General features: G+C 40.8%; 2 protein-coding genes across 3 annotated transcripts; both read left to right on the top strand.

Annotated features, from left to right (window-relative positions):
* Window positions 1–564: 564 nt before the first annotated feature.
* Window positions 565–4,775, top strand: LOC107637089 (putative galacturonosyltransferase 4). 2 transcript variants are annotated; one of them, XM_016340541.3, is made up of 10 exons: window positions 710–1,018; window positions 1,112–1,272; window positions 1,358–1,392; window positions 1,486–1,530; window positions 1,621–1,699; window positions 1,796–2,010; window positions 2,444–2,712; window positions 2,892–3,249; window positions 3,484–4,059; window positions 4,288–4,775. In XM_016340541.3, the coding sequence occupies exons 2-10, from the start codon at window positions 1,185–1,187 to the stop codon at window positions 4,561–4,563; spliced, it is 1,941 nt and encodes a 646-aa protein (XP_016196027.1). In that variant the 5' UTR covers window positions 710–1,018; window positions 1,112–1,184; the 3' UTR covers window positions 4,564–4,775. The 2 variants fall into 2 exon arrangements, with proteins under 2 accessions (XP_020959184.1, XP_016196027.1); XM_021103525.2 differs by having other exon boundaries at window positions 565–1,272.
* A 6,366-nt stretch (window positions 4,776–11,141) lies between these two features.
* LOC148578571 (uncharacterized) lies at window positions 11,142–11,624 on the top strand. The gene has a single exon (XM_088501727.1). It carries the CDS (start codon window positions 11,145–11,147, stop codon window positions 11,622–11,624), a length of 480 nt encoding a protein of 159 aa, XP_088357853.1. The 5' UTR covers window positions 11,142–11,144.
* The last annotated feature ends 3,447 nt before the right edge of the window (window positions 11,625–15,071 follow it).

The following is a 15,071-nucleotide window of genomic DNA, read 5'->3' as shown; positions in this document are numbered from 1 at the left end:
AGTGCACATTTATACAATAAAAGATAAAAATGAGAATAAAGTGAGAATCTCTTCCAGCTTAAAAACAATATTTGTCAGACTTACTAATTATTACTAAGGTTTAATTTGGATAAATAATTTAATTAAATTATTTTTTAAAAAATAACTTAAATAATAAATAATTATATTAAAAATAGTTTATAAATAAATTATTTTGTATTTGAATTTTTAATTTTAAAAATATTTATTTTATAAAAATAATAATATTATAAAAAAAATCATTTTTAAAATTTTTTTTAATAAATTTTTAAATAATTTTTTAAAAAATTATAATTTAATTTTTAAAAATTACATCAAATATTAATATTATTACTTTTCATAAATTAAAAACTCAAAAAAATTATTTTTAGAATTTTCAAACGGACCTAAGTGAGGGCGTGAGGCGTGTGTACTGTGTAATACAAAATTCCGCATGGGGCAGCCACGCTGGCAACTTTGACAGCCATGACAAGCTCAGGCGCGCGTCACGCGTGAAATCGCGTGATCGTAGTTAATTAATAACCCCGTAATTAGCATAGCATCACTGTTTTCCCCTTTCCGTTTTTGTTTGGTTTTCCCCCTCAGTCAGTTGCCGTTTGCTAATAGTGATTAGTGACGCAATACAATCCCCGCTTGAAATGAAACCCAACGTTATTAATGACCAATAATTTAAACAATAATAATAATAATAATAAATATTCAGTAGTAGCAGTAGACAGTAGTGAACTAGTGATTATGGTGATATCTCTCTTCGTTATCCATCAATTAGATTAGGTTGTTATAGATGCTGCTATATGCTTGAGCTGAAGGTAGTTGTGGTTCTCTCTCTCAGTCTCAGGCCACAAACACAAATAAATAGATAAATAAATAAGGCCATTTTCTGGTGGAACGGGTCTTATTTCTCCTTTTGCGTTTCAGACCACATGTCTCTCTCTATCTCTCTTTCTCTCCGTGGCATGTGTTGCGTTTTGCCCTCTCTCTCCGCCAACTCAGTGTAACCGTAATTGCTTCTATTTTCCTCACATTTGTAACATCTCGGATAGAATCTGTGCCATCTCTACAGTAACGCGTGTCTCTCTCTCAATCATTGTAGTGGTTGGTTAGTTATGCAACAAAATTATTGTAAGAAACTCACTCTCTGAGGGGATTTCATGATTTGAGTGGAGATGGAGATCGTGGCCACTAGAAACATTCTGCTCTTCTTGCTCTGTGTTACTGTTGTTGCTCCAATTCTGCTCTACAGCTACCCCTCAGGTCAGTTATGTTCCTTATCTCAACTTGCTCAGTCTCCTTTTCCTAACTCCCTTTATATTTTTAATTTTTTTTTTTAATTTTCCAGCTGAGCAAGAGCTTGTTCAAGATGTTCCTGCTTTTGTAAGTCATAAATCCATGTCCATCCTTTGAAATTTGGTTTCACTCTAAGGAGATCTATCAAATTCTCGATTTTCTTTCTTGTTTCTGTATCAGGCTAACAATGCAGCGGACTCTGCCCGTTTAAATCTACTGCCCGAGGTAAAACTTTGATCCTTCCTATTCTCTCACCATACCTTGGTAGAAGTTTTTAATTTTCTGCACAGTAATTGATGATTTATGGTTCAATAGGAAACTTCAACCGTCCTTAAGGAACCAATTGGGGATGTACATACCGATGACTCCACCAGCATAAAGAAATTGCCTCATGGTACTGTATATTTGTATCTGCCTCTTCTCTTTTTTAATTGTTTATTGTTATCGACTTATTGATGTCCTTTCTATATGTTTGGTTGGCTGGTCCTAGACTTGCAAATGGGTGAATCTAGGGAGCATTCATCTGGCAGGGTATTGTCAGCTACAAATGAAGGGGAAAACCCCATCAAACTAGTTATAGATGGAATCAAGCAAGGAAATCAAAGCAACTACCTGGAGAAAACGAATGCAACCAGTGATAATGTTAATCCAGAAGATGCTATTGACGTTGATGACAGTGATGGGAAACTTGCATCTGAAACTACGGTAAGGTGATATATTTGCCTCTTGATATTTCTTTCTCTTTAATTTTGGGTTGCAAAAGCTTCAGTACTCACTAGGTTTCTGCTCATGCTAAGATCTTTATACATGCCTGTGTATAAGGAAGTTGGTGGTCCATCATTTTACGAGACATAACATTTAGTATAATGTGTAGCAGTGTAGGCTTGTATCTCCATGACGAACACATCAGACTTGTATCCGTTTCTAGTTAAGACATATTTTTATACAGGGTATGATACAATCATGTTGGTGCATAGACAATGTTGGCATGATGATTAGGTTCCCTCTTCACTTTTGGTGTTGGCTTTCAACATTTTAAGCTTATTACCTCATTGTCCAAACACATATGTTAGAAGATTACACTAGTAGATTGTTAGAAGTTTGACCCAAACGCTCACGCTTGGTTATATTCTTTCAGACTAATAAACAAGAGCAAAAAACTCGTGAATCTTCTAGCAGAATAAAAAAGAAAGCACATGTGTCACCAGAATCGAACAACCAGAATGATGGAATACCATCTGATGCTCGGGTACGGCAACTAAAAGATCAGCTCATTCAGGCTAAGGTATTTCTTTCACTTCCAGCAGTAAAGAACAATCCCCAAATCACTCGGGAGCTTCGATTACGAGTGAAGGAAGTCTTACGAACTGTTGGAGAAGCAAGCCAAGATTCTGACTTGCCTAGGAAGTAAGTGTGCTTTTAATAATTCGTTTACACATGATTGCGTGCTTTACTGACTCCTCATAGCTCCTAAGTTTGTGATTTCATCTTTAAGTTTGTTCTCAGCTGCATCTAATCACACTGAGTAGCAATGTGCTATATTTTGTTCAGTCTTAACATATATATTTATTTTTATACTAATGCAGTGCGAATGAAAGAATGAAGGCAATGGAGCAATCATTGATGAAAGGAAGACAAATTCAAGATGATTGTGCCGGGGCTGTGAAGAAGCTTAGGGCTATGCTCCATTCAACTGAGGAACAGCTTCGTGTGCACAAGAAACAGACCGTGTTCTTAACACAATTGACGGCAAAAACATTGCCTAAAGGTCTCCATTGTCTTCCATTGCGCCTCACAACTGAATATCATAGTTTAATTCCTTCTCTACAACAATTTCCAAACCCCGAGAAGTTAGAAGACCCTCAACTATACCATTATGCAATATTCTCGGATAACATATTGGCAACAGGTGTTGTTGTGAACTCTACTGTTGCCCATGCAAAGGTAAATTATTTTTGCTGAGAATTTTTTCAACATGTTTTTGTTTGCCGAGAGTATGAAACAAAAAGAAATCTGGTATGGACGTGCAGCTGCATTACTATGTTTATACTTGGACTCAGACAGACCCTTTTTTTCTCATTCTATTTGGCCCCACAGTCCTATGATGTTTTAATATCAACAGGGAGCTTTTATTTCTGATTGACATCATTCAAAGCATTGCTTCTAATGTATTTGCAGGATGCCTCAAAACATGTTTTTCATATTGTTACCGATAGGCTCAATTATGCAGCAATGAGGATGTGGTTTTTGGCGAATCCACCAGGGAAGGCAACCATTCAGGTTCAGAATATTGAAGAATTTACATGGTTGAATTCAAGTTACAGTCCGGTTCTTAAGCAGTTGTCTTCTCCTTCCATGATAGATTATTACTTTAAGACTCATCAGGCAACTTCTGATTCAAACTTAAAGTTTCGAAACCCAAAGTATTTATCTATACTGAACCACCTCCGCTTCTACTTGCCCGAGGTGTTTCCAAAGCTCAACAAAGTGCTCTTCTTGGATGATGATATAGTTGTTCAGAAGGATCTGACTGCACTGTGGTCAATTGATTTGAAGGGAAATGTAAATGGTGCTGTAGAAACTTGTGGCGAAAGTTTTCATCGCTTTGATCGCTATCTCAACTTCTCTAATCCTCTCATAGCCAAGAACTTTGACCCTCATGCCTGTGGATGGGCATATGGTATGAATGTTTTTGATTTAGTTGAGTGGAAGAGGCAAAACATCACTGAGTTGTACCACAACTGGCAGAAGCTGGTAAGTAATGCACTGAGATTCATATGTAAAATTTCTTAGATAATTTTTCTTGTGGAATTAGTACAGTTGCAATATGCAATTTTTAGTTCTTATTTTAGTCTAAACTCTAAAACCTAGCGCGAGTCCATCCAATATGAAGTGACATGCACCTATTCTAAAATACCTGTCTTCTTTGTTTCTGATTTGAATTCAAACTGATTTTCGCTAATAAATTTAATTGACTTGCAGAATCATGATAGGCAACTATGGAAGTTAGGGACACTGCCACCTGGTCTTATAACTTTCTGGAAACGCACTTTCCCATTGAACCGAACTTGGCATGTCTTGGGTCTTGGCTACAACACCAATGTCAACCAAAAATTGATTGAAGGAGCTGCTGTGGTACACTACAATGGAAACATGAAACCATGGCTTGAGATAAGTATTCCCAAGTTTCGAGGTCATTGGACAAAGTATGTTGACTATGACATTGTATATTTGCGAGAGTGCAACATCAATCCTTAGATGGGTCTCATGTACATTTAAGCATCAAAGTTTTGTTGGTATTTGGCTGTTAGCTATGGTGCAGTGAGCCTTGTAGGTGTGCAATTCCATCTGTGTAGGACTTCTGTTTTTTGGTTTTCTTTTCTAATGGTCTTTATTCTTTTTGTATACATTTTCCTTCTTTGTTTATTAGTGTAATTTTGGATTGTGCCATAGAGGATTCGCATCCAAAATCAGTATCTCTGCATCTTTTGATCACATACCTGGAGAGATGTAAACTGCCAAAAAATGAAACTAGTCTTAAGTTGTTTCCTTCGGCAGTGGTTCTTCAAAATGACAAAAATCCCAGGGAAAAGAAAACTTCTCCCTTGTCTTTCCCCAAAACCAAATCAACTCTTTTGTTGAGTGGGATTATTTTGCTATACCTATATGTTGCAACCATTTATTGTTGACCCATCATTTTGTAACTTGGCCTTTCTTTTTATTGGCTTATTGCCATTGTGGAAGAAGACAAACAACATTATTTTTATTATGTAAAACAAGGCTTGAGTGTTGAGTAGCAGGTGGTTGAGAAATGCTAAACAGGGCAGACTCACTCAAATCAAGTGCATTACTGAGTGTGAACCACGTATTACGTACGTACCAAGTAGAGCGCAGGGGACCATGACTATGCATAATTCATGTCCGTACCAATACCATACACGGGGTGCATGGTTTGTGGTTACGCGGTAGAATTTGCATTGAATAACTGAGCACAGCTGCTGATCCAACAACACTGGTGTGTCTGATCTGATCACGTGGTGGTGGGGGTGAATGTGGGGGCCCTTATAAGACTTAGATTAACTGAAAGATTTGTCGTAGGATAGAACAACAATTGCTTGATTTGTGGGGCACATGAAATTGGAAGCACTTGCCATAGTTGCCAAATAGCCACTTCCCACTGCCACTTGTTCTACCTTCTTTTCAGGTGATGAGGGATTAGTTATGGGCCCCGTATTGGGCCTCAGCACGAGCATATCTAATTCTATTCCACTTCCACCTCTATGGTATGAACGCTAGATCCCTTCCCGGCTTCTTGTTTTAGATATTAGGTTTTTCTCTCTTGTGCGGAGCATTTGAGTTGTAAAGGTCAATTGGGTGCGACCTTGTCAATGACATACGTGGTTCATGGATGATAGATAGAGAGGTTGGCTGGCTTTGGGACGCTTTCTCTTTATTTTAATATCTTAGGGTCATTTTCGATGAATAAGGAATAGGAATGCGAAAGGGACAGGGACAGGGACAGGGGGAAGAAGAGTGCCGGAATATTATTTATATCTTGTAGTTAGTGCTGAGAGCATCGGAATATTACATTGGAAGATCCCATTTCTGGAGATAAATCCTAATACTAACTAGGATGCTTTGTCGTACTTTCACTCCTCCCACGTCGTTGGGATCATTTTCCTCAAACGCAATGAAATAAAACAAAGAAACAGCGCTGCAAGGGATAATGTCAAAACACTATCACAAGTTTCAATATATACGAGATCACTCGCCACCTTTTTTTTTTTTTTTTACTAAATAAACAAGAAAAAACAAAGGGAAACTAGCCTAAGAGGAAAGACTAAATTCCCTGCAAAGCAAACTATGCAGATTATTCCAAGGCTCAAGCCACTCAATATACTCTACTATTGATTCACAGCATATTTAGTCATACATAGTTAGTCGTTCTCTGGATCAATTTTATCTCAATTCTCCAATTCCAATGAAATACCTCATGGATTTTATTTACTAAATCATTGTCTGCATAAATACCAAAATTTCTAGAATTTTGAGTAGTAAGAAATGCATCTGGAATGTCCGTCTCACAAATCACCTTTCGAAAAGGCGAAAACTACATTTCCAAGCTAAGATCAGCCTTTTTTTAAATGGCAAATAATTCACATTTGGGAATGGAAGCATAAGGAAGTAGCCTGGTACAACTTTAACCGAATTTCCCAAGTTACCTCTAATAATACATCCAAATCCAACAGTAAAATGAACCTCAGACTCAATAGCGTTACAGTTAACCTTGATTGAATGAGCAGTCGAAGGCACCCAAGTATGAATTAAGGATGAAGGCAAAACCCCCAAATTAAAAGAAAAGACTCTATCAAGAACCCAAGATTTTTGTTGAGAGTGAGTATCTTATTAGAGGACCAATAATTTGGATTAAAAATATTGTTGTTACGATCCCTCCACATCCGAGTTAATATTCAAAATGACTCCTGAAATTTGACTTCCAATTTAATTTGACCCTCGAATTTTCAATTGACCCAAATTGTACCTGAAATTTTAACACGTGCATCAAGTTGGCCCTTTCATCCATTTTTGTCGCCGGAAAAATGACGTGGCAAATTTAGTCACACCTGGCAGTGACACAAGAAAAACGACATGGTTTTTCAAAAACCTAATTCTCTGTTCTTTCATCACTGAAAGGAGAGAGTCAAATTTTCATGGTGCCAAATCCAAACAAACCAACAAGAAGCTCCTGCAACATCCTTCCACCACCGTCGTATTCGTAATCGTTGCCACCTCTTCCTTGGTCGTGAAACCTTGCCATTGCACCGACGTGCACCGTTCGTCGCCCCCTTCTTCTCCTCCACCTCCTTATACTGTATCTTCCTGTTCTTTCTCTCATCTATTTTGTCTTGACCGGAATAATCAGCCTCTGAATCAGCCACTTCAATCACATGAAAAGCTTTCTTATTTTCTATTTGTGAATGCGATGTAGAGAAAGTGAAGAAAAGTGGAGCAGCACTCACGACGGTAGCGGCAAAATCGTATGTGCCGGGGTCCGAAGTGGGGTGGCGATGTGGTCAATGGGGGAGGGGGCAGTGGATCTGGCATCGATGGCTTTGAGAACGTGGAGGGGACTCTCGATGAAGGAAGATGGTGAGTTGAGGTTGTAGTATTGCACTGGAACCCTGTCCCTCATTCTGTGTTTTCTTTTTCAATAATAATAATAATGATAATTAAGAATCAGTTTGAAATGAAATGGAGGAAGTAGAAGATGTTGTAGTTGTGGTTATTGTTGTGAATGAAGCAGTTGTTCATGCGTGTGTAGATGAAGGTGATGATGATTACTTAATCACTGAAAATGAGTTGGAGAGAAGCCATGGCTGTTTGAGGAAGAGGAAGAAGAAGAGGGAGAGTCAACCGATGTTGTTTTGGAACAAATAGCAAAACGACGTCGTTTAATTGTGTCAGGTCAGCTTTCCTATGATGAAAATGGACGAAGGGGCAAACTTGAGGCACGCTTTAAAATTTCAGGATACAATTTTGGTCAATTGAAAATTCGAGGATTAAATTGAATCGAAGATCAAATTTTAGTGGCCATTTTGAGTATTAACTCCTCCAAATCCACCAAATCCAGCACAAAAAAGAGTCTCATTTACCTAGATGTCCTTTTGAACCTACTGCCATAAGTTACCACTCCAAGCATTCCTAATAAAATGAGGGAGCAGATGTAACATCCTACTACTAAGAGCTTTATGCTTAAGTTCGTAAATCAGAGGTGGTGAGGTATTACGACCTCTAAAAGTATAAAACAGAACTCGAAAGTCGCATCACACCTGAACGATTAAGAATAAAACGCGTAGATAATAGTGAAACCGAAGAAAACATAAGACATATGGGATAAGAATTTCAAAAGAAATATATATTAACAAGCTCCAGACTCGACCTGCGAAGTAAAGACCAGCCAGAATATATATATACATATGTACAATCCAAAAATTTTTCAAAAGACAAAATATAAATCCTGATTCTCCGAGTCAACCTCTAGGAGGGACAAAATACAAATTTATATAAAGTGGAAAACATGTATACATATATATAAACTAAATACGCAATAAAAAGTTCCCAAAACGTAGATTTTTGCTTTCAAAGAGTTTTCAGCACAATCAGTAAAGTGTCTCACGTCCTGCATCTGGAAAATAACAGAATATATATAGAATGAGAATTGAGAATTCTCAGTATGGTAAAGGTGCCCATATAAATAATACATAAGATCCTGGGAAGCCAGAGGTATTTCAAAACTCCAACAACCCATATTAAATCCTAGATTTCTCATTGTTACGATGGGTAATCGGAGATTAATGGGTTGGACTCGTTTGGTTAGCCCGATCGTCTGAGAAGGGAAGCCTTCGCAATGGATCACGCTTCTGGGCCTCCGTCCGACTTGTGAGTATGAATGAGCGGGGGGTGGTACCTGCAAAGACACTCCGATGCCTAAGTCAACAAGGGCGTAAGCAGGTTTAGAAAGTATTGAAACTTAGAGATACCTGAGGGGTATCAGTGTATTTATAATGGTGAGCCAATAACTACCGTTGGAGTAGTTCCATCTTTTAAGGTGGATAACCGTCCCTTTATATTAGAAAAGTTGAGATATGGCTCCTGGAAGTGGGTTGAGAGATTTTAGGGACAATTACTAGCTTGAATGAGTGCCTATCTGCCAGCTAATCTTAGTTCCCGACTTCTTTAGAGCAAGTCGTGTCAAGAACCGACTTCTCCAGGGGAAGGTCGGTGTAGGATGGGGCTCAATCCTTTGGGTTGGGCCTTTCGTTTGGACCTGGGCCTTAGTGTTGGGTCAGGGTATGAACAGTGCCCCTACTCGAGCCCAATTTCTTTTAAGAGTTGGGGTCGAGTATTTAACTCAGGACCGTAACCGACCTAATAAGGAACTGACGTGTTTTAAAAATTCTCAACAGTCACGTCTAATCAAACATCGCGTCCGTTAGGGATTTATATATTCATACGCGGGGATCAGTTACATTGGGAACGGTGCCTCTCTTTAAATGACGGCTTCCGTTTTTACCATTATGCCCCCAACGTTTTTATAAATACTTCCCTCTCTTTCCTTGCTTCGTTTCTGAAAACTTTCACACTTCCTCTCCTCTGTTCGGAAGAAGCTCTTGTTCGAAGGAATTCATCTTTCTCTGCCCCTATCCTTTTTCAAGCAAATGTTAGTTTTCCTCTACTCTCTTTTTATAAAATTCTTTCATTTGCATGTTTTTATTTTTAGAGAGGAGGGTTGGCTTGTAGGCTTCTAGTGATTCTGTTTTGTTTGATTTCAGGCCCCTTAGAGACCCTGTTTTTGATCGTTTTTTTTCCTTTGTAGGTTTCACTAACCCTTTCTAGGAAAAAATGTCTTCTATAGAAATCCTTGCTCAGTGGGTGGATGTCACGGTTCTGGGGGAAGAACCTTTTGTTGATACCGACTTCATCACCAACCTTCGCACTCATCATAGGCTTTGCACCTCTGATGAGAATGAGCCGAAATATGAACTGATTGCCTCGGGTCCGGAAGACCGGGTTTGTTTTGGGAGGGCTTCTGAGGCAGCCCCTCATTTTTTCTATATGTATGAGAGCATGATTACTCGCCTGGGCGTTTTTCTTCCTTTCTCCGATTTTGAGATTGCCGTTTTATGTCGTTGCTGGGTTGCTCCTACCCAGCTTCATCCTAATTCTTGGAGTTTTCTGAAAATTTACCAATTTATCAGCCATGCTTTAGACTTTCCGACTTCTTTGAGAATTTTCTTTTTCCTCTTTCACATGACTAAGCCCTTTAGTGGGAAAAATAACAAATAGCAGTGGGTGTCTTTCTGAGCTATACAAGGTCGGAGAGTCTTCACCTTTTTTGATGAATCCTTTCATGATTTTAAAAATTATTTTTTCAAAGTTCAAGCTGTAGAGGGTCACCACCCCTTTTTCCTGGATGAGAATTCTTCTCCTCGCTTTCCTCTGTACTGGTTAGAGGCCTCTCCCTGTGAGAAATATAGTTTGGATGACTTGGATGAAGTGGAGCCAGCCATTGTGGGATTCCTCCGAGAAGTGTGGGGGAGGGCCCCCTATCTGGATACAAAAAAGTTTCTCCAGGGGTCTCCGACCTTTGTCCAGACACAACTAGGTAGCTTTTTGTTTGTTTATATTTTCCGACTTGTTTCTTCCGACTTGTTTTGCTAATTTTAGCTACCTAATTATTTTTTATAGAGATGGCGAAGAAGAATTCCAGGGAGTCTTACCAGAGAGTTCAGGAGGCCAAGGCAAGATCCCGCGCTAGAGTTGGTGGCGCCAGGGTAACTAGCTCTTCCCTTCCTTCCCCTTCCCCCTCTTCTCGCAATTCGGGGACCCCTACCCAACCCATTGTCGTTTCTTCCTCAACTTCTTCTCTGCCGTCCCCTCCTCCCCGATCTTCCCTTGAGCCAGAAAAGAAGAAGCGCAAGACCTTAGAGTCTAGCTCTTCTTTTGAAGGTGAGGTCAAGGTGGATGCGCCTCAGTTCGTTCGAAAGTATATCTATCCTCATACCCGTATAGGTATGGATGATGCTTCTGTACGAAACCACCTTACCATTCTGGCTCAGGAGAGTATCAGGGCAGCGGGGGTATGCACAAAGTTCCTTGATATTTTTTAGAAGACTCCTCTTAGCTCTCTAGGTTCATCCTCGAGGGTTGAAGAGCTGGAGGGGAGGCTTCTCTTATATCAAGGGCAGGAGAAGGCGTTGAGGGAGGAGGTCGCCAAGTTGAAGGAAGGGAGGAATGGTCTCCAGGAGAGGGAGAGGAAGCTGCAGGCCCAGTGTTCTATGGCGGAGGGCCTGAGGGAGAAGACGCAGGAGAGTTACTCGAGTCTGTTCAAGGATCTTGTGGAGGTGAAGAAGGATTTGATGAGGGCTCGGAAGGCCTATACAGAGTTGGAGGACTCCATTGCTGACGGGGCTGAAGAAGCATGGAGGATTTTTAAGGAACAGGTCGGGGTTCTTGCTCCCAACCTGGATCTCTCTCCTTTGGATCCAGATAAAATTGTGGTTGATGGAGCTATCGTTTCTCCTCCCTCTCCCCGCTATGTCACCGAGTCTGATCTAAAGACTCGGGGGCAAAGGATAATGGAGTCCCCTCCGCGATCAAAGGATGCTCCGAGTTCCTCGAAGGCTCCGGAAACTTCTACTTCTTCTCCTATGGACACTTCTCTTCCTGGCCCTGATGGCGTTTCGACCACTCTCCCTGACTCTGGTGGTGCTCCGACTAATCTCCCTGACTCTGGTGGTGACGACCTTCCTAGCTGAAATAATTTGTTGTGGCTATATGGGGGCCCGGCCTGTGGGTCCCCCTCTTTTTTAAACTTATTTGTTTTTATGTGGTGGTGATGGTCTGTTGACATTTTTCTTAGCCTTTTAAGGCCGTAAACAAAATATTTAGAAATACCCCTTTTTTGGATAAGGGTTTAAGTTACCTTTCTTTGTCTTTTTTGTGTGCATGCTTTTTTGTTTTTAGGTTTTGAAAAACCCTTTTGATCCTTATTTTGAAAACCCATTTTTCTTGGCTGACTGTCCCTCCTTTTAAGTTTCTTTTTTCTTTAAGAACTTGGGACAGTCTTTTGCTTTGGCGCTTTTAATAGGTTTTCTGATCTCTTTTTGGTATTCCTTATACTCAATTTTTTGATTTATTGAGTTCCTATGACTTAGGTTATTTTTGCGATGCATTTCTTTGTTTCTCGGATTTTCCGACTTGTAAGTCAGATAATTTCCGAGTTTTACCACGATCGACTTTTATAACCTCTTTACACCGACTTGTACCTCGTCGTTTTATCCTGACGACCATCCAGGTCGGTTCATGGGATTTTCACGCTTTGTCGAGCTTAAGTCGGCGCATTTCGTAGAAAGAAAGAAAGCGAGAAGGAATTTATAAGAGATATTGTAAAAGATCTTTATTTATTTGTGAAGGTATTTTACTGCTACTAAGGGTTTTTTACTGTCTATTGTCCCTTAGTCTCTACTGTGATGCCTCGTTAAAAACCCTCCTTCAGAAAAAACCCTTTTATTTTGGAAAAAAATCATGAAGTTGGAAAAAGAGTACATCAGGGAGTAGAGTTCGCTTTTAACTATAGTACCTTTTCATATTACAAGCATGCCACGACCTTGGTAACTCGGTGCCGTTTAAGTCGGTCACCTTATAATAACCTTTTCCTAAGATCTCACTAATTTTGTATGGTCCTTTCCAATTAGCAGCGAGTTTTCCTTCCCCATATTTGTTGACTCCAATGTCATTTCTGATTAAGATCAAGTCGTCTGGGGTGAAACTTCTTCGAATGAATTTTTTTGTTGTATCTGGTAGTCATCCTCTGCTTCAATGCCGCTTCTCTTATCTGGGCTTGCTCTCGAACTTCGGGGAGCAGTTCAAGCTCCTCTTTGTGCCCCTGTATGTTTCCGACCTCGTCATGGAAGATCACCCTTGGACTTTGCTCGTCGATTTCTACTGGTATCATGGCTTCTACACCATAGACGAGTCGGAAGGGTGTTTCCCCTGTGGCAGATTGAGGTGTTGTTCGGTAAGCCCATAACACTTGTGGGAGCTCCTCAACCCAGGCTCCTTTTGCATCTTGTAGCCTTTTCTTTAGTCCTGCCAGTATGACTTTGTTGGCTGCTTCGGCTTGTCCATTTGCTTGTGGATGTTCCACCAAGGTGAATTGGTGTTTTATCTTCATACTGGCTACCAGGCTTCTGAAGGTAGAGTCGGTGAATTGGGTCCCGTTATCTGTGGTGATGGAATGAGGTATCCCATACCATACCTTGTGATAATATTTTTGTAGAGGAACCTCCGACTTCTCTGGGCCGTGATGGTGGCTAATGGTTCTGCTTCTATCCACTTTGTGAAGTAGTCTATTCCCACAATCAAGTATTTGAATTGTCCTGGGGCCTGGGGAAAAGGTCCTAACAGGTCCATCCCCCATTTTGCAAAGGGCCATGGAGAAGTTATACTAATGATCTTCTCGGGGGGGGGGGGCCACATGGAAATTTGCGTGCATCTGGCATGGCTGGCACTTCTTCACAAATTCTGTGGCATCCTTTTGCAAGGTCGGCCAGTAGAATCCAGCTCGAATTATCTTTCTGGCAAGTGACCTAGCTCCGAGGTGGTTTCCGCAGATCCCATTATGAACCTCCTCTAGTACTTCAGATGTCCTTGAGGTTGGTACGCACTTCAGTAGTGGTGTTGATATTCCTCTTTTATAGAGGATATTTTTTACCAGAGTGTAGTATCATGCTTCCCTCCGGATTTTCTTAGCCTCTTTTTCCTCTTTGGGGAGGATGTCAAATTTTAGGTATTCGACCAAGGGATTCATCCATCCGAGGTTTAGCCCGGTTACTTCAAGGACATCTTGTTTGTCTTCTGTTTTCACCACGGAGGGTTCTTGGAGAGTTTCCTGGATCAAGCTTCTATTATTTCCTCCCGGTTTGGTACTTGCTAACTTGGAGAGGGCGTCTTCTCTGCTGTTAAGATCCCGAGTTATGTGTCTGGCCTCGGTTTCTGCAAAGCACCCGAGGTGCTCCAGAGTTTTTCCCAAGTATTTCTTCATATTCGGGTCTTTGGCCTGATACTCTCCATTTATTTGGGAGGTCACCACTTGAGAGTCACTGAATATTAGCACTTTGGTTGCACCGACCTCTTCTGCTAGCTTTAATCCTGCAATCAGGGCTTCATATTCCGCCTGATTATTAGAAGCTGGAAATTCAAATTTGAGAGAAATCTCTATCTGTGTTCCCCCTTCATTGGCTAGTATTATGCCTGCACCGCTTCCTGTCTTGTTTGAGGATCCATCTACGTATAGTTCCCACGTAGTTGGCTTTTCCTCTTGGTCTCCCGCGTACTCCGCTATGAAGTCGGTGAGGCATTGTACTTTGATTGCTGTCCGAGTTTCGTACTTCAAGTCGAACTCGGAGAGCTCTATCGCCCACTGAACCATTCTCCCTGCAACATCCGTCTTTTGGAGGATTTGCTTCATAGGTTGGTTCCTTTGGACTCTTATTGTGTGGGCTTGGAAGTAAGGCCGTAACCTCCGTGAGGCTATTACTAAGGAGTAAGCAAACTTCTCTAATTTGTGGTACCTTAGTTCGGGGCCCTATAGAACTTTGCTGGTGAAGTACACTGGATGCTGTCCGACCTCATCCTCTCGTATCAGGGCTGATGCGACAGCTTTGTCTCCTACAGACAAATATAGGACGAGCTCTTCCCCAACTAGAGGTCGGGTTAGGATTGGAGGTTGGCTCAAGAACCTTTTGAACTCCTGGAACGCTTCTTCGCATTCTGGAGTCCATTCGAACTGGCATCCCTTTCTTAGTAGAGAGAATAGTGGAAGAGATCTTAATGCTGACCCTGCCAAGAATCTGGAGAGGGCTGCAAGTCGGCCATTCAGTTGTTAAACCTCTCTTAAGCAAGTCGGGCTTTTCATTTCTAGGATGGCTTTGCACTTGTCGGAATTTGCTTCGATCCCTCTTTGGGTTAGCATAAATCCTAGAAATTTTTCAGCCTCCACCGCGAAGGTGCATTTTGCGGGATTTAGCCTCATCCCATGCGACCTTATGGTGTTGAAAACTTGCGAGAGGTCTGTTAAGAGGTCGACTTCTTCCCGGGTTTTCACCAGCATATCGTCTACGTAGACCTCCATTAAGTTCCCAAGGTGGGGAGCGAACACCTTGTTCATCAACCTTTGGTATGTGGCCCCTGCATTTTTTAAT

Source organism: Arachis ipaensis, chromosome B1 (assembly GCF_059453495.1).
Source record: "Arachis ipaensis isolate K30076 ecotype BB chromosome B1, ASM5945349v1, whole genome shotgun sequence".
Lineage (NCBI taxonomy): Eukaryota > Viridiplantae > Streptophyta > Magnoliopsida > Fabales > Fabaceae > Arachis > Arachis ipaensis.
Note: the sequence above shows the minus strand (reverse complement) of the source record. Positions and strands in the feature narration are given on the sequence as shown.